Here is a 19712-nt window from a genome sequence, read left to right as displayed (position 1 = left end):
TTTCCCGGGGTAGACACCAGTTTACTCGTAGAAGAATTACGAGTACGAGAGCACGAGAAGGACGAGCTATATGATGGAGAAACGAGTGAGTTTTTAAGACGTTTTGAATTGTTTGACTCCTTGGCAATGTTATTGCAAGTCTGTTGAAATATTTTTGCCAACTTTTAAATTTTAGCGGTAAAGAAAGCGCGTCAAACTGGATTGACTTTGGATCTCAAAGGCGAGGGTTGAACTCAGAAACGATTTAAATTTGCAGCAGTGATTTGGGAGATTTCTAAGAATTGTTCCAACGGTTGTGTCTCCCAAAGGTACTGGCATTGAAAGATAAATAAAAGCTAAGTCAACATAAGACGGAACTTTGCTTACAACATCCGCAAGAAGAATTTCGATGTCCTCATCATCAGTGTCAAATGCATGGAGAAGAAGCATATCATTGGCGTACTATCTTAAGACAAAACATTCGTAAAGGAGAATTTTGGATACATTTGATAGACTTTATTAAACAATTTAAACAACTTATTTCTGAGGAAAAAGAGCAAACCTTGCCGCCGCGGCCGCCATCTTTGTAAACAATCGTTACCAATCCCCGCGTGTTAACTCTTCGGGTATCTTAATCAAATGAGCTACGTACATGAATGTCTTACGTGTACGGGTACGCTACCTGTACCCGTACACCGATTTTGGGGCATTTTAAGGTGTCTAGTATCTCGTGCACTTTTACGATTCCCTCTCTTTGGATTGTTGCGTTATATCTCGTGCACTTTGACGATTCCCTGTTTTTGGATTGTTATGTAAAAATCTCATGCTTTTTTACAATTCTTTTCTATTGGATTGTTGTGTTAGTATGTCTCGTACTCTTAAGATTCCAAGTTCATTTGATGGTTCCGTTAGTGTCGCTCGCACTTTTACGATTCTCTGTTATTGGATTGTTATGGTAGTATCTCTCCAACTTGTAGGATTCTAAATTATTGGATTCTTACGTTAGTATCTCTCGCACTTTTACCATTCTCTCTCATTAAATTGTTACATTAACAATAATAGTAATAATAATAATAACAATAAGACCAGTATTTGTACTGGAGATATTCATCAGCATTATACAACGCTGGTGTTAACAAGATGTCCAGTGAATAAAATTTATAACAATATTGTTCTAAATTTCATGTTTTAAAGACGCGAAAAACTGCTTTTAAGGCTACTAAAAACCGCAATTTAAGAACTACTAAAACCTAATTTAAAGTATCAAGAACCAACTAGTTACACTGTACAGTTATGATTAATAATGTCACTGTCCCCCAGTTGTTTAAAAATATCAATTTTAAAGGAGACTATACCAGTTGTTTTCCTACTTTCTATAGGGAGTGAGTTCCAGTCACTCGCACCAGCGCTTTAGAAAGTCTTTCTTCCTGAAGAATTCTTGTCTTGGTTCCGTAGATTTCTGTTTTTGAGCTCAGTCCCGCTGGTTAGGTAACCGTGTAGTTGCTTAGGGCAGTTTTGTTTGTTCGTGATCTAAGAAATAAAAGCAAATCTGAGTAATCGTCTCCTATTGTACGGTGTAAACAGCCTTAGACTGTTCCTCATATATTGTGTGCTGGTAGTTCTGTTAGCCCTCAGAATAACCCTCATGGCTTGCATTGGTTTTGAAGTTGTTCGAGTCTATCTGATAAGGACTTATTACGTTCATGCCATACGATGTATCCATGATCTATCACTGGGAGGATTGTTTGTTTGTTGACCCTCAGAAGTATCTTTGTGTCTAGAAAGCCAGCAAGTCTATTTCAGAGTGCTATTTTTGGTAAAACTCTTTCAATTAACTGTGATATGTTAGTTTCCCCGTTAAGACAGCTGTTGACAGTCACCCCAAGGTATTTGAAGGTCTTAACCACATTGAGTGTATTTTTATTTAGGAGTATGTCAGCACTCGACATGGGAGCCTTATTTGCTACGATCATTGCATATGTTTTCTTCGTGTTTACTATTAGGTTGTTGTTCTGCGCCATTTAGAGGTTAGAATTTATTTTGAGAACTGCGGTTTCGAGGGTAAGACTCTTATGTTGATTTTCAGTGTCGTCAGCGTAAAGAAACACGTAGCTGTCGGTGTTGCTGACACTACACCGTTGATGTGTACACGGAAAAGGGTTGGGCCTAGTACGGATCCCTAAGGGACTCCATGGGTAACAATTTTCTCTTTTGAGTTAACCCTGTTACATTGGACAAACTGCTTTCTGTTGGTAAGGTAGCTACGAAACCATGCGTGCTCAGCACCAGAGATTCCGTTTGTTTTCAGTTTTTGGAGTAATAATGAATGATCAATGAAATCGAATGCCTTAGGTAAGTCTAAGAACAAGGCTGCAGTGATCACTTTAAGTAAAGTGGCAATGGTTGAAGAGTACCTCGAATATGCAAATTTTTCTTTAGTGTTAAGGCCGTTTTTTCTGGCATTTGATTGTAGCTACATACATACATACATTTATTGATAAGAAGGTTTGAAATGAGCAACTGTACAGCTGATGTGGACCTACTACTACTAAGTTGAGATAAGAGAACAAAGATTTACGAAACAGTTATCTAAGATAAAAAGAGTAATCAATTAATTAAAAAATATCTAAATTCAGGGTTCTTATTATAATTTACTGAGCATTACTTTTGAAAACTGATGTCCCAACATAGTTCTTCATCGATTTTATCTTGCTTTTAAAAGAGTGAGGGTCTTCAAGTCGTTTGATAGTGTCAGGTAAAGGGTACCAGGAAATTGCAGCTCTGTGTTGAAATGAACGACGACCCTCTTCGGTTCTTGGCCTAGATACAGCGACATTTAACGATTTCCTAAGACTATAAGAAGAAGCGTTCTTAACGTACAACTAAACCTTTTATATCACCTAACTCTACGTTATAAAAAGTTCTATACGTTATATGTAGAATACGAGAACAATAAAAAAAAATTTAATGGGATCCAACTTGAATTTATGAGTACTGTTTCGTCTTCCATGTCTCTTGGTAGTTTGTGGATAAGTCTTGCTGCTCTGAGGTGGATTAGCTCTAGATCTTTCATCAAATACTCTGAGCAAGAGCCCCACACAGCCATACCATATAATATGCTTGGGATTACTGTTTTGTAATAAATTGTTTCTGGTGTGGCTTTTGGTTAAAAGCTTATGCGTCTTAACATTTTAACTTTAGAGCTGTATGAGGTAGAGACCGATTTTACATGGTTGGCCCAGGAGAGTCTTTTATCAATGGCAATACCAAGATATACAGAGAACGATCTGTATTCAATGGTTTTGTCTCCCCAAACTAAAGGCTTCAGAGGGCCAATAAAGGGTTTTGTATCCAAGACTACTGCATCGGATTTCCCTTCATGAATAATTAATCTATTCTTTTGGCACCAGGTTTGTAGCTGATCTAAGATCACCTGAAGGGCTATAGCAACCTCATCAGTAGTATTACCCATGGTATAAATGGTAGTGTCATCAGCATATATGTAAGCTTCGCCACTTCCAATGCTGTCTGGAAGATTATTTACATGAGTAATTAAAAGCTTAGGTCCCAGAAGGGAACCCTGAGGGACCCTAATATTTACAGGTTTAGATTCCGAGGATGCGCTATCTATTTGTGTCAATTGGCTTCTATTTGCTAAATAATTCATCAACCATATCCACATATCTTCTGACACTCCAAATGCCTTGAGTTTCTCATCCAGAATGACATGATCCACACAGTCAAAGGCTATCCTAAAGTCAATGAACTACTTTAAGCCCATCTTTCAAGGCTTCTTTCCACATTTCAGTAAGGTGCAACAAAAGGCTTTCTGTAGAATGACCTTTTCTAAATCCCCATTGTCTGTCAGACAAGAAACTGTGAGTGGTCGGACGATTATCAAAAGATCTACAAACCACCCTTTCTAAAATTTTGCTAGGAACACTTAGGAGTGACATAGGTCTATAGTTATTTGCATCTAGCCTGTTGAATTGAATTGAATTGAATTGAATCTTTATTAAGTCATAAGATAAATAATCACATATCCTATGTTACAACATTAAAAGAAGGTATATATATAAATTACAGAGAAAATCAAGATAAAAATTATAAGACTAGATTATGTTTAAAAATTAAGCGATTGCCCTTTTTGAAAACTGCAGTTACCTGGGATTTCTTCCAACTAATAGGGAATTGACAATCTGCTCTGCTTTTCATACAAATTTCAAAGAGCCCTTGTACAACAGAGGACTCACATAACTTAGGGTCTCTTGGGAAGTGTGATCCAAACCCATTGCTTTATTTGGGTTGAAGGATTTCTGTACAATCTCCTGCACTATGTTCCACTCCACTGAAAAACTAGACATGGTAGGGCGACTTTATAAATAAAGCTGGTGGTGTCAGAGGGGAGTGGGCTTAAATTCCTGGTTAGATATAAGGTTATATTTAAAAAGAAGTCATTAAAATAATCAGCCTTCTGTTCGCTTTTAGTAATGATGTTTCCATCTTTATCTTGAATTGGCCCACATTTTTTGATCTTGTTTTTCTTTAGAATGTGATTTGTAACCTTCCAAAAATCTCCTGGTGAGTTGGCATTTTCAAACAGGTTGAGCCAATATGCTGCCTCTGCCTTTCTTAGCATTGCCTTAACTTTGTTCTGTTGCTGTTTGTAGCGGCACCAAAATTCATTACTTCCAGGATTGACATGAGCCTCTCTTAGGTATTTATATCGTCGATTCATAGCTTTCCTAATTTCTGTATTCATCCAAGGAAGGGATCTATCTCTGACCTTCTCAATTCTTTTCTTAATATGGTTGTCAAGAATGCTATTGTATTGTATTGTATTGTAATCTTTATTTAGACACGATCAATTCATCAGCCTATAAAAATACATATCACATACGCTAAGATATTTAAAATTAAAACTACATACTATAACACCAAAGCTGTTTTCCTTGAATGCCGTGCGTTAGACTTAAAGAATGTCATTGATCTTACGTTTAAATAACCCCAGAGACTCTGTGTTCCTTATATCGCGTGGTAAACTGTTCCATAATGTGGCGCCATTGTAGCTAAAGCTTTTTCTGTAATAATTAGTGCGCGGTAGTGGAACATTAGGCTTATTTTCAGAGTCCCTGAGGTCATAAGCAGAGTCACGCCACGTAAACTTTGAATATAGATACCTTGGAGCTAGCCCGTGCAGACATCTAAACATCATGGTGGCTTTATGGATTTCCTGCTGGCGTGCAAGATTTTTCCACCCTAAAAACTCGAGTAGCTCCGTTGTATCAGCATCATAGTTAGAGAATGTCAACAGACGGGCTGCTCTATGCTGCAATTTCTGCAGTTTGTCTCGTAGCGTTTTCCCACAACTACCCCAAACAATGTCACAGTAATCAAAGTGAGGTTTTACTAAAGCTTGGCAGATGAGATGTAAGGTTGATGCTGGGATCAGGTGCCTAATTCGCTTTAGGGCCCCGATACCAGAGGCGATCTTTTTCGTTAGTTTTTCGATGTGACTCTGCCAATCGAGTTTATCGTCTATTATTACACCAAGCGATTTTGTGGCTGTAACCTGGCTCACTTGAGTATTGTTCATTCTAATTGTTGGTGAAGCTGTGAGAGTATTCAGTCTCTGCCTCGACCCTATTAGCATGAATTCGGTTTTAGTCATGTTCAACGTGAGTTTGTTCGCTTGTAGCCAGTTGAAGACGTTTTCTAGGTCTTCATTTAGACAAAACTGAACGTTCTCAAGATTGCTTCCCGCATATGTTAGGTGCGTGTCATTGGCATACATTCTCGGTTTACAATTTGATAAGCAATTTGGAAGATCGTTGATATATAATAAGAACAATAATGGACCGAGGATGGTCCCTTGAGGGACGCCGCAAGTCAACGAGTAGCTACAGGATAGCGACCCGTTGACAGAGCATTTTTGTGTTCGGTTTTCCAAATATGACTGAAACCATCTGAAAAATTTTCCATGTATACCATAATAGTTTAGTTTCGATAGAAGGATCTGATGATCAACAGTGTCAAAAGCTTTTTTCAAATCTAGAAAAATGACTCCATTGATTTTCTCGTTATCAATATCATATGCCCAAGAATCTGTCGCTTCCAACAAAGCTGTTACAGTTGAATGATTAGCAAGAAACCCTGATTGGTTTTGACATAAAATATCGTGCTCTTCCAAATAGGCATATAACTGTTCATAAACTAACCTTTCAAACGCCTTCACCATTATTGGAATCACCGATATTGGGCGGTAATTGTTAGCATCACCGCCGTCACCCTGTTGATAAAGAGGGGTAATCCTTGCATATTTCCAGTCGTCTGGGAACGTCCCTTGGCTAATAGATTGATTGAAAATATCACATATCGGCACACAAATAAGATCAGCACATTCCCTGATAAACCTAGCAGATATTTTGTCAAGGCCTGTTGCCTTTGACTTGTCTAGTTTATTTAAAAGTGAAAATACTTTAGTTGGATTGGTGGGTTGGCGCTTAAACCGTTTATCTGTTTCGGTAATATATCTTTGATAGCTACCACTATCACAATTTATCTCACTGGCAAGTTTTGGACCAATATTAGTAAACTGGTTATTGAATTCATTTGATAGCTCCAACGGATTAGTTATCGTTAATCCGTTCACTTTTAGTGACGCCACTGGCGTTTTCCCAGATTTTCGAGAAGTTAGCTCGTTTATAGTCTGCCAGGTCTTTCGGGAGTCGCTGGTTTGCTTATTAAAACTATTTTGGTATTAAACTTGCTTAGCTGAGCGTATTTGCTTATAGAGTACCGAAGCCCTGACGTCACGTTTCCATGGTTGCATTTCTGCTGGATCTAAACAAACTCACATGTGTTTAACATGGCGGCGTTGTCGATAACATCGTTCGCAAAATACTTCTCAGATGAGCCTAAATCTTTAAACCGTGGCGAAAACCATTACCAATCTGGACACGTTCTATCTTTTTGCTATTGTGATGGAATTATCAGAGGGTCAGTGCAAGCGAGCATGAAAAGTACGACGTATAAAGTCACAGTAAGTGTAAAATTTCTATTACTCGATGTCTATCCGTTAACATCGCCAAACCAAAACTTATTTAAATTAAGTGATTTCGAATCTTCGTTTAAAGGAAATCTTGAAAAGTAAGCTTATATTTCTTTTTCTCTTTCCTTCGCAGATATATCTTCAAGAAAACGAAATACGTTCCACAGAATGCGAGTGCCCTCGTGGCGGTTCAAAGTGTAGTCACGCTGTAGCTCTGTTCCTTCATGGCTACCACAACTTAAGTAGAACTGACATCGAATGTCAGTGGAAGAAACAAAAGGCATCCGAGGTGGTTAAAACGGTAGAAGATCTGTATCCACCCAAAGAAACTAAAGTCCTAAAACGAAAAACTACAGATGAGGACAGAGAATGGCTACGGAACAAGCTGAAGAGATACGGCGAGTTCACAGGAATGTTATGGCTTTTGAGCCCCGAACCTGACAAAGAGAATCGTCTGCCGATCTCCACAGTCGAAGAAATCATTTTATCGAGAGAGTTTGTTGAAAGCGGACTTGATACAAATTTCTTGTTGGAAAAATTGAAAGTAAGTGAGCAGCAAGTGAAATCAGTCTGTGAGATCACGAAAGAGCAACGTGAATGTGGAGAGTGGCATGTGGTGAGAAAAGGACGTTTGACTGCTAGCAATTTTGGTCCAGTTCTTGAAGCAAAAAGAGTCACTCCTTCCCTTATCAAGCGTGTTCTTGGAGAATACGACATCTCTCGAGTGCAGGCTGTTCGATGGGGTGTCGTTAACGAGAAAGAAGGAATAAAGGCCTTCACCAAATTAACAATGAAAGTAGTAAAGGATTGTGGCCTTTGGCTACACAAGTCTGGTGTTTTGGGTGCATCACCAGATGGACTTGTTGATGACAATGCGATCATTGAAGTCAAATGCCCTTACACACATCGCAATTCAACAATTGAGGAGGCTGTTAAAGACCCTAAGTTCTGTTTAGTAAAGAGAGATGCTGGCTATTGTTTAAAACAATCCCACCACTACTGGCATCAAGTCCAGGGTCAGCTGTTTATAACTGGGAAGCAAATCTGTTACTTTGTGGTTTGGACAACAATGCAAACTGTTGTGTTGGCAATCCAGAAAGACTGCACATGGGAACCAAATCTTCTTTCACTTCAAGAATTTTATACAATTCACATGATTCCTGCACTTGTTGATGGTGGTCTTTAAATTTTAAGACTTTGTTGTAAAATTAATGTAGTTTTTTATAAAGTAATGGATTTGATAATACATACTTTTAGAAATATTTTTTAAAATATTGTTTTATTTGGTAAAATCATTGCAACTTTTACAACAAATATGCAGTAACTGAAGGGTGTATATAAAATAAAAATGTTCATGTTAATCTTAAAATTGTTTTTCTTTAAACAGCAACATTTGCTGGGGTTTTTACATTAGCTACTTGAGACAAGAAAATGATAGATTCATTGTAATCGTATTTGAATACAGTTGGTTATCTGAATTCATAATAAGACTAGCATAAGGGTGTGGTGGCAGGAATACTGATCAGAAATAAATAGTTTGTCATTAAGTTGTGTATCATGATTCCTTGTATCATGAGCAAGTAAAATAGGGTTACAAGCTTTTCACAGATCACACAACACCTGTCCACTCTTTGTATCAGAATACAGTTAATTGATTAACTATGATCAGACAATGCCAATGTATACCAGGCCTTAGTAAACTGATGTAAGATGATCAATATTTCAATTAAAATGACTAATCAAAGTCAACAGTGTCATTGGTTTCCTTAATTAATGGGTTTTGTAAATTAACTAAAGCACCACATAGCTGTATAATCTTACCAGAGAGGGATCGCAAGTATGGTGGCACAAAATTTAAAATTTTATAGTTCTTCAATCTAGCATTAGCACGTTCTACGTGTATACGACATTTTGCAATGCTCTTTGTTAACTTAACTTCACTTTCTGTAAATTTTCCATTGTTCAAGAATGGGGGAATGTTCACATATACACCATTAGGAACAATATCATTTATCAAAAACCCTTTATCCGCAAGTATAATATCCCCAGCAACAAAATGCTTTAATATTCCTGACTTTTGAACCGTTACTTTATCTGATACTGAGCCAGGGAAAAGTTTACTTACATAAGTTATAACCGCGTTGGGTGCCACACCAACAATTGTCTTAAAAGAATTCATACCCCTGTACGTTGAATATGTCAATTTTTGGTCACTCATAAGCTTAGGTGTAGCAACCTCGATATCGGTGCAATCTATTACCATACGACAGTCTCCAAATAAGCTAAATGAGCCTGGAAGTGAAGTTTTGTTTTTTTGTCTGGATGGAACAGCTATCTCCATTTGATCTTCATATAGAATTTGGTGCAAAACATGGATAAATGTTGTCACAATATTCGCTATTGTAGCAGTACTGCAACTAAAAAGTTCAGCTAAATGTAAGTTATGATAATTATGTCTAATCTTCATCAATGTTATCAATATTTGATCTTCAAAAGATATCTTGTCTACTTTCCAGCCACACACGTAAACAATATCGTTGCGGTATCTTTCGGCATATTCGACAACAATGTGGAACATTTCTTTGTTTGGGAGGCCAGTTTCCATGTTGATTACCTTTGAATCCATGTTAAAAGAGCTGTAGTTTCTTTTTAAGTAGCTTTCTTTTTCTTTCAACTCGGATACTTGGGTCATTAATGTCCCTAGCTCTGCTTGTAGCAGGATATTTTCAGTCTGCAAAGTAGTGCATTTCATTTGCATCTCCTCGCAACTGAGCTCGCAAGGCTCGTTCTGGTTGCTCTTCGTCGAAGATTCTGAAAGGATCTGCTCGATAGTCGTTGTCTCTGGGACTTCAGTTCTTTGCTTTTTCCTTTTTGGAGCATTTCGAGATTCAAATAGTTTGTCTTTATTCCAGGAAAAGACCTCGGGGCCTTCTTCTTTACTTCCTCGGAAATGACAACTACAAACTCGAGCGCCTTTGCCAGGTTCACGATCAGCTCGTCTGGAGAGAGAAAACGAAGGTTTTAACCTTTAATCATAACGTAAAAAAAAGCTTTTTTTCTCTCTAGAGGTCTTTCAAAGGTATAATCCCCAGGTCAGTGCACTTTTGAGTGGTTAAATAAAACCATCTTCCGCGTAACTATAACCGACACGTGGCCGTGCATCATGGTGGTCATTGTACCAAAAATCAACCTACCTTATTAGAGAAATCCATTTTCTTCTTTGAGCAGGATCTTTGGGGAAACGGTAAAAGCTGCAATTGTGACTTTCTGACTGATGATTGCAGTCGGGAACGAAGCATTGGCCCATTTTATGATGAGATGTAACGAAAGACGCCAAATAGTGTTTAGATCCAGCAAAAATGCTACCATGGTAACATGACGTCACACTTCGGCACTCTATTGACTATATTTCTTTGTTTCTTAAATAATGCGCAATCGTTAGGATCATTTGTCTTGCTAGCTTTGATTTTTAGTATGTCTCTATTATGCATAAATTCTTTCAATTCAGAGGTAATCCACGGAGAACTCCGTGAACGAACGCGCATCGTTTTCAGTGGGGCATGTTTGTCAGCGATAGCCAGAAATGTACATTTCCATTGCTGCCACACTACGTTTGGGTTGGAAGACTCGTATACATTATCCCAACATTGAGATAGAATATCATAACGAAACTTTTGGCGATCGAAATTTCGGAAATTTCTGTATGTAATAGAATTATGTCCGTTAGACATCCCATTCAGGGATGTCTTGAACACATGCAGATTCCCATAAAAATACACTATCATCAATATCTTCAAGAGTACCAATAATGTGCCATGGGCCTCTGGCCATATCAGCTTTAAGCTCATTTAAGTCTAAGGATTTATAATCTTTAACAAGGGAAATTTTCGGTGTTGGTGTGCTTTTCGTGAGAGCAAGAACTCCATATACAAGATGATGGTCAGAAATACCAAGACCTGTAGATCCAGACTTAAGACAGTTTAAATTAGGGCTGGTGATAACAAGACTCAGTAGTGAGGTACTGTTTTAAGTAATTCTTGTGGGGCACTTGATAACATTCAGGTAGCCAACATGTTAAGAATCCTTTGAAGTTTGGTTCCACATTAGTATAAATCTTGATCTTGATCTTGATTAGTGACAGGAGGCAGATTAGAATTGAAATCACCAATAAACACAACATTCTTTCTTTTGAGCCAGATCTTGTTTAGCAGACCCTGTAAGGAGCTGAAAAATGTCATATCTTTGGGTGGACGATAAAGACATTCAGTTAGCGTTGACTGAGAGCGCATGGTGATATTAATCCAAACTGCTTCCAACTCTTAAATATCCCATTTGAAATCTTGATGGACAGTTAAGCTTTCTTGATTGTAAACTATATCTCCACCTCCCTTAGAGCTAGATCTATCCTTCCTTACAAAATCAAAGCCATATAGTTTTAGCAGGTTGTCAAGAGTAGATACAGTCAGACGAGTCTCTGTAATACCCAGAATATCCCATTTCACTTCATTTAAAAGGACTTGGACTTCATCTAGTTTGTTGATAAGACCGTTTATATTGATGTGCTTGTAATTTAGTTGTACGCGCGGCCTCGTAACATCAGCGCGCGACCATTAATTTAGTTGCACGCGTGGCCTCGTGACATTACGTTTTAGTGTAAGGAAACTATTATCTTTTATTAGAACTATCACAGAGACGTTTATTTACTTTAATTTAAGGTGGCTGAACACAGTTTTTGATACCTGTGTTTCTTTCACCATTTTCTCTAACACCCTTGATCTCTCGGTCGCTAAAACTGGCAGGAAGCAAGTTAACAACAGAAACTTTGTTTTCTTTGATAGTTAAGCTGACGTATGTGCCATTGCCATGGCGACATGAACAAATATAAACAGGCCCTTAAAATCGGTTTTGTGTGTTTGTAGAAAATGTAGTCATTAGATTTTCTTTATAATTTGCATGCAACGAGCTTGTAACGATACCCACAAGTTAAAACCATTTTGCCAACAATTTAACAGAGAGATCTTTAATTATCCCTTGTTGAAGGTTCACTCGGTTATCTACAATTTCCTTTGTTAAAAATCAATTTTTTTTAATACTCCAGTTACCTATTTCCTAAAGTATTTTCGTGCCAAATTTCGTGGAATTCTAATGAGTGGTTCTTAAGAAATAGGCATATTTTCGAGAAAAAAATCTTCCATTCAATCGCAATTGTTACACTTATTACGCATGCGCTGCATTTAACTAGGCTCTTTCGGTAAAGCCCCGTCTACACGGGCAATTTTTATGTGGCAATTTTTATTTGCCCGTGTAGATGGCTCGACAAATACTTGTTGTTAATTTGCGTCAGTAATAATTTTGCACAGCGGAGATGTTCATGAAAAGGAAAAAAGCAAGATGGCGAAAGTCAGAAAACGTGCCAGACGTGTGGCAGCTTTAGGCGCGTTTGTCTCATTTTAGGTGGCGTCTCGTCTACACGGACAATTTTTTTATGTGGCAATTTTTATTTGCCACATGAAAGCTAACACGTCAGCTTTTCAGCAAATGCCGTTGTCACATAAAAATAGGACATTTTTCATCATCTACACGGGAAACATAAAAATTGTCACGTAAAAATTGCCATATAAAAATTGCTCGTGTAGACGGGGCTTAACGACGAAAAAGCTGAGAATTGTTGGGTTCTTTGCACCGTTAACTTTTCTTACATGTCTTTTTAATAAAAGATTAAAGCCCTCAATACACTGCGCCTACTATAGAGAAAAATAGCACAGATAGTGCGGATACGTGTTGAGTAAATAAAATGATCTCTCTATTGACACCATGTTTGTTTTTTGCAATCCTTGTGCGCGCGCTGAATTGCATCAGCAAAAGCGCGCGCGAAAACTGTGTTCAGCCGCCTTAGAAGTTTTCTGTTTGTGAATTTGCTAATACGCGCGCGCTACTTTCGTTTCTAAAAAGTTCTACCGTATCGCAAGCGCTCACGAAAGCGCCGCGACAGCCCGCAAGCTGTATTTAACAATTATTCCACGAGCGCGCGTTAGATATGAGATGATAGATAGCCAACGAGGCGCGTAGCGGCGAGTTGGCTATAATCATCTCATATCCAACAAGCGCGAGTGGAATAATTGTTTTATTAAAAACTTTAAATTAAATTATTAAATTTTATTAAATTCTTAGCTCCCTTTTAATTTTAAGCTGACACGTACGCTTGCCATATTTGTAGATTATGGTATATTGGCTGATATGCCATAATGGCTAAGCCAATAGAAAGTCTTGAATAGCATTATCCAATGATCTAGTTTTTAATAAAAAGGTTTAGTTGTTTTTCTTGTCATACCACTTGACGCAAGGTCTTTCAGCTAAAGCAAATTTTTATCCGCCGTGCTTAAACCCTTTTTAATTGTTCTAGTTATAGCGGCAGCATGGTAAATATTTTACGCCTTTTTAGTTTATTTAACTAAGCAATTTGTATCCTTCTTTCTTTGATTGTGATTTCTCGTTTTGTGAAGTAAGTTAAGACTTAAAATTTAGTTTAAGCGAAAGTTGCTTACGAAATCGTTGTATTATTAATTGTAGATTGTTATTTTACCTTCGTCTTGTAACTTTTGATTAGCATGAAATGTATTTGTATCTGATTATTTACACGATCTCACTTGTAATTTGTTTGTGCTTTTATTTTAGTTCTCACGGTGTTCGTTTAGCAGAGTAAGAAGTTGAATAAATTTTACGAACATCAGTTTGTGTATGTTGTGATCACTGGAGCAATAGCACTTACTAATACTGTAGAATGTGAATGTCTGTAAGTCAGGTTTTATTGTCCGAAGGTCCAAGGATTCCAAGCATTTCTTTCCGGGTGCGAGTCTGTAGGAAATTAGGTCATTCATTCAAATCTCTCGGAGAATATGAGGTCATTTTGGTGTAGTCAGGTGTTTTTCGCTGGATAAGGGATTGCTTGAATGATAAGAGCATTTTTCCAACTCACGGAGATGAGCTAGGAAAGTATTGGCGCCCGGCCCAGTCATGTCAGTATCCGAGCCACTGAGGAAAGCGAAAGCGACTAAAGGACACTCACGTCATCAATATCAAGGTTGCCACAGAAACTTTTGACTTGTTTGGATGTACAGTTCCCATCGGATCACGTAAGTCATTGTTCATTTACCACGTATCATTACATAGATTCCTCTTTCTCTCTCTTTGTTTTTAATTTGAATGTTTGTGTTTCACAGCTATTTGCTCCACTTGTAGACGGGGTCATGGAGAGTCAACTCTCGAAGTTGGCGTACTTTATGAACACGAAGGAAGTGTCTGGGAAAGGTTAGTTGTATTTCAATGTACTGTGGCACGTGTGTATTGTAGAGTTCGAAATATAAATTTAGTTGGCACTTGACGCAGCGATGAATCAATATTTTATGCTGTTATGGTATATCAAGGTGTCCCACGAGCATCCCCGACTCGGTGGCTTTCAAGTTGAGATCTTACCGCCGAAGTTGTTTCCTTTTGTAAAATCAAATCTTAATTCAGTTGGTGTACGTCTTGCAGACCTACCAGCTGTCCAGACGCAGAAGTACTTCCTGATATATCCAGACTGAATGTCTCTGAAAGCTATGCATGGACCCCTGGTGCGTCCGCTACACTAATTGACAGTGATGACTCGAAGGTAGACCTATCGGTCACTAGTGCACTGGAAGCTTTTAATGAAACGAGGAAGAAGCTCTCTGAGCATACCTCTGGTGATATAACCCCACTAACATTTCAACTGACCAGTAAATTGAACGAAGGAACTCCGGAAGAAAAGCCAATATGCTTAGAGAAAGCCTAACAGGCATGTAGAGTAATATGCGATATCATCGCTCCTGAAGATGGGTCCAGCCTTTATGACTCACTACTGTCAAGACAAGGAGCACATCTCAGCTGATCTGGTTTCTTTGATGACTGCCTTTGCAGATGCTCCAACTCGCAAGTTGAAACTACAGATACTAAGTACATATGTATACAGGTATCCGGTGAGGACGTTGATCAAGCTTCACGAGCCCTACGTAGGGGTTTCAAAATGGCAAATCAAGCAAGCACGTGCTCATAGAAAAATGAAGGGACTTGGGTCAATACCTGAGAAGATCATCTCTCATAGAGTACGTATCGATCAGGGAAAACTTGATCATCTCCTTTCTTTTATAAACCGCCCATATTGCTATCAAGATGTCGCATTCGGTTTGCGAACCATGACATTGAACAGCGGTGAGAAATTGGGAATGCCTAATGTCATCTGCATGGTAACAAGATCCATTATAGTTGCGCATTACCAAAGATATTGTGAAGAAGAGAGGTTTGTGCATGTAAGTAGAGCGACCATGCTCAGGATTCTTGAGGTCGGGAAGCATCGCAGCCTTAATCCCCAGGTGGCCTGGATAATACAGCATCTGATGGAGTCCTAGCATTTTCAACGTTGAATTAGATAATTTCTTAGCTGGTAAACTTTACCTCAAGGTGAGGTATCCTGTTCACTGCGCAGAAGAAAATGGCAGCCTTTGTAAAGACCATTGCAGGATTTATGTTCTCAGTGATCCGAAGGACAAGGAACTGCAGCAAAACTTACTCTCAAGAACACTTGATGAGATGTGAAGAATGCGAACGTCTGAAATTCGTTATTAAAGACATCGAGGACAAAATCCAAATAAAGTGCAACAATTCAAGTATGACGGAAAGGCGAGGGGATATGCTCTACGACCTCAAACAAGCTGAAAAGGACATCTTCGAGTGGAAGGCGCACATAATGCGCTCGACGAAACAGAAGAAAGGGAAGGAGGACGTACTTCAACAGCTCGATGAGAACACTATCTTAGCAATTATGGACTGGGCCATGAAGTTCCAACCAAGAAAATATCTAGACAAGCAATGTGAATGGTTCGGGAAACGTGGATTGTCGTGGCATGTGACCAGTGTTATTTTGAAGCACGATGTCAATTTCACGACTCGACCCACGTGCGGAAAATTGTTCAAAAATAAAAAACTTTTGAGATCCGAGGGAAACCACTTTTGTTCCAATGATAGGCAATGGTTTCCTTATCCACATGCAAAGTTTAAGGCAAGATTTATTTGTGAACCAATTTCGAGTGGTCGAACATTACAGAGACACGTTCTCAAGTGAGATGTATAACTGGTTATCGTCTACGTATGCATGAACATCTAGGAGGTGTCGCTTCACTACCTCAAATAGCTTGCTTGCGTAAATTGTAAGTAGCAGCGACCCCAGATACGAACCCTGCGGTACACCATGAGGTAGAGAGAAGTCCTCCGAGAAGCTACCATTAAGCAATATACGCTTTGATCTACCATCTAGGTAGGATCTGAACCACTGAAGTGCAGAATCTGCAAAGCCGAAAATTAACTCGAGACGACAGAGAAGTACTTCATGATCTACAGTGTAAAATGCTGAACTCAAGTCTAACAGCACTAGTAGAGTGACCATCTGGTGATCCATGTTAAGCAAGATGTCATTGTGTACCTTAAAGAGGGCCGTCTCCGTGCTGTGACCTGCTCGATAGGCTGACTGGAGCGTTGGGTACAGCTCTGATCGCACTAAATTCTCTTGAGTTTGGTTGTACACTGCTCTCTCCGTAAGCTTCGAAATAAATGATAGATTGCTCACAGGGTTAAGATTTGAAAGGGAGGCGCATTGACAAGGTTTCTTGAGATCAACTAGAGCAGCTTTCTATGCAGCTGGTAAATGTCCAAGAGTCAAGGAGCAATTAACGATATAAGTGATTATTGGAAGGATTTCTTCAAGGCTGCCCAGTAAGATAGAAGTTGGCAAAGGATCGAGCATATAGCTTTTCTTACCTGAAGCCTGAATGAGCTGGTATACATCCTTCTCTGTCAGTTCGTTGAAACCACATAGTGGCTCGAGATTTGAGCTGAAAACGGGGTCGTCAATCACGTCACCACATCCGTTCTAGGTAACGTCGATACCGTCTAACTCATTGCGGATATTAAGGATCTTACGATTGAAATAGCGGGCAATGTTATTTGCCACAACCACGTTATCATGACAATTGGGAAAACAGATTTCATCCTTTGGCATAAGGAGTGCTTTTGTTACTCTGAAAAGTTTTCGCTGATCACCACCTTGTTTCTTTACAAAGCCCACGTAAAACTTTCTCCGCACCTGGTTACATAAGTAAGTAAGGTGATTTCGTAAACTCAGAGCCATCTATCGTTAGTTTATCAATGGTTGTGAGAGAGTTGGTTTTGCCGGGTGTAACTGTATTAGTGATCTTCCAGAACGCTCACGGTTCCCTCCCTTTTTCTTGCAATGTCGACTTAAAATATTGCTTTCTCTGTTTTCTTTGAAGTGAGGTGCTTTGGTTTCGGAGTTATCTTTATAATGCCCATGGCTGATCATCTCCAGAATTAATGGCTTGTTTATGCGCTCTTTCTCTTTTCCCCGTAAGTCTGAGGAGGTATATGCATATTCATGGATGAGTTTTGTGCCTTATTCTCTTCGTAGATTTTGGGTAATGGTCTTCCACAAGCTCATTTACGGTAGCAATTGTACTTTCCCATCGTTGGTGAATATCATTCGTCGATCGGGGACAGCTGGTGGTGATTATAGAACTTAAGTCTTTTTTAAAAGCTTCCACCCTGTCTTGGTCATATTTCCTGGTCGTGTGTGTTTGTTTTCGTTCGTTCTTCCTTCCATAAATAGGGAAATGATTACTGAAAGAGTTGGATAAGAAGCTGAATTTATTGAACAGGTTTGACGCGGTTGTTATGATCAGATCAATTAACGAGCTGCTTGTTGGAGTGATCCTTCTGGGGGTTAATATTAATTGTTTCATGTGATTTATATTAAGGATTTCATTAAGCCTTTGTGTCTGACAGTAGCTGGTGTTCAGATAGTCGCAATTGAAATCGCCTATTAAGATCACTTCTTGCCTTCCTGATCTTCTTATTTCTCTGATTAAGTCGTCAAGATGGTCAAAAACATCATACCATAGAATGCCTGAACATCATTCATTATTCATAACCGTTTAAGCGGCAAATTTGAATGTTTGCGTGCCGTGAAATGCCCTGAATAAGAGAAGAAAGGGTCCAAATTGGCCCACTAGGGTTGATAAAACTTACTGTTCTGATTTCCAGGAGTTATAACTTCAACTTTCACGCGCGGATTTTGGAAGAAGAAGGCTGTATCTTCAATTTAAGCTGATAAGTAAGTGGATATAGGAGGTAAGAGGAGTAGCTTTTTGCGCTTGAAAATGGGAAAAATCGGCCATTTTTAATTTGGGAGCCGTTTTCAGAAGCGATTTTGAGACAATCTAAACGGATTTCTCAGCTTTCACGGACGGCAAATGAAAAATGACTCTTTTCTGAAACAAAACTCGTTTCAACTTTGAAAATCGGTTCTCAGGAACATTTAGCTTTTTGAGTTTGCAAACGGCTTTTTGGAGTTGCATTTGAAAATGGCGCGTCTTCGATACAAGAGCTATTGTCTTAAGCACACGTCTGTATTACAATGTCTGTCAAAACTAACAATACCCATTCAAGAAAACCACTTGACTGTAAATGAAATATGTACAATTACCGGGAATTTCAAAAGTATGTTGTTGGCGCAGCTGATTCCTTCGGAAACCTGTCGCGCAATGAACAAGGAAAGCGAAACCGTAAGTGATCGGGAGCTCTTTTCAGAGCTCTTCGAAACCCCGATCCATCCCATGCTAATCAATATAGTTCCTCCGCTTGTCAATGAAAACCATTCAATTTTTCACTTCCAACTGAACGGTGACGCTCTTTGGAGATGGAGAGAAGTTTGTAGACAGCCGAGCACAGCATTTGCGCTTCTACAACAAAGTATTCTGCCTTTTGGCTACCTAATAAATGAGTCTGCTGGCGAACGTGTTGGAAGTGCGTTAGCCGAAAGTATCAGGCGGTTTAGAAGGAAGAATCAACACGCCAAAAACATGGCGAAACGGAAACAAATGCGAGCAGAGACGTGGATTAACCTGGGAGAAAGACCTGAGGAGATCGAGGAATCACCAAAAGACGTCTTGGCGTACCTGATGGAAAAGAACAGCAATCTTAGCGAGACCGTGGAGGAAAACGCGGCCGATCTGTGTAAAAAGATGCGGCAAAGACTGGCCCACTCTGGAAAAGACTACAAAGAAGTGGGAAAGAAGCAGCAATCAGACATTTGACACAAATACAGCGAGTAAACTTTGATCAAGTGCTTTAACTCTTCTAAAGAACTATTGTAAACAATGCCAAGGGAAAGCCTTCGCACAAATTATTACAAGACCTATGAACATTAGCTACCTACAGTTGTATACACAGGATCATATCGCCCTTTGTTATTTCTATTCAGAAGGAAAGCCAAAGATGCACCCTTACGGATTAGTGAAAATGTATCGTATTTGAAAATTTTCTAAAGATTCAGGTGAAGAAATGGATAATCCCGAATCACCACCACCACCTTCACCGCCGCTGAATCGACAAAATGCCCTTGAGGTAAAAAAGATTTGAAAGCTTTAATTCCAAAGGGCCACGTTAGCTGACATTTAGTCGACAAAGAGAACCAAAACAAAGAGAACGTTACCTTTACGTAGTAAAGAAAAGGGATACAAGGGTATATAAAGCGCGTGAACAGAAGTAGACAATGTCTAACATAAGACAAGGGCGAGATAGGTTTGGCCTATCT

At 39.0% G+C, this 19712-nt stretch overlaps 2 protein-coding genes and 1 pseudogene across 2 annotated transcripts; 2 read left to right on the top strand and 1 right to left on the bottom strand.

Moving 5' to 3' along the window:
* Nucleotides 1–6766: 6766 nt before the first annotated feature.
* On the top strand, nucleotides 6767–8774 carry LOC148725906 (uncharacterized). The gene is made up of 2 exons (XM_088730876.1): nucleotides 6767–7021; nucleotides 7164–8774. Exons 1-2 carry the CDS (start codon nucleotides 6848–6850, stop codon nucleotides 8214–8216), a joined length of 1227 nt encoding a protein of 408 aa, XP_088587002.1. The 5' UTR covers nucleotides 6767–6847; the 3' UTR covers nucleotides 8217–8774.
* Nucleotides 8291–10438, bottom strand: LOC148725905 (uncharacterized). Its single transcript, XM_088730875.1, has 2 exons — nucleotides 10225–10438; nucleotides 8291–10029 (listed from the first exon to the last, which is right to left on the bottom strand). The coding sequence occupies exons 1-2, from the start codon at nucleotides 10335–10337 to the stop codon at nucleotides 8766–8768; spliced, it is 1377 nt and encodes a 458-aa protein (XP_088587001.1). The 5' UTR covers nucleotides 10338–10438; the 3' UTR covers nucleotides 8291–8765.
* Nucleotides 10439–18618: 8180 nt separating this feature from the next.
* Nucleotides 18619–19250, top strand: LOC148725904 (uncharacterized; annotated as a pseudogene).
* Nucleotides 19251–19712: the final 462 nt, after the last annotated feature.

This window comes from Stylophora pistillata, chromosome 8 (genome assembly GCF_964205215.1).
Source record: "Stylophora pistillata chromosome 8, jaStyPist1.2, whole genome shotgun sequence".
Lineage (NCBI taxonomy): Eukaryota > Metazoa > Cnidaria > Anthozoa > Scleractinia > Pocilloporidae > Stylophora > Stylophora pistillata.
This window is presented reverse-complemented; position numbering and strand designations above follow the sequence as displayed.

Excerpts from the sequence above, each read along its gene's own strand:
- LOC148725906 (XM_088730876.1), top strand. The coding sequence starts at position 6,848 with ATGGCGGCGTTGTCGATAACATCGTTCGCAAAATACTTCTCAGATGAG. Across the intron at positions 7,022-7,163 it reads GTACGACGTATAAAGTCACA|ATATATCTTCAAGAAAACGA; the intron begins GTAAGTGTAAAA and ends TTTCCTTCGCAG.
- LOC148725905 (XM_088730875.1), bottom strand. The coding sequence starts at position 10,337 with ATGGGCCAATGCTTCGTTCCCGACTGCAATCATCAGTCAGAAAGTCAC. Across the intron at positions 10,030-10,224 it reads AAATGGATTTCTCTAATAAG|ACGAGCTGATCGTGAACCTG; the intron begins GTAGGTTGATTT and ends TTCTCTCTCCAG.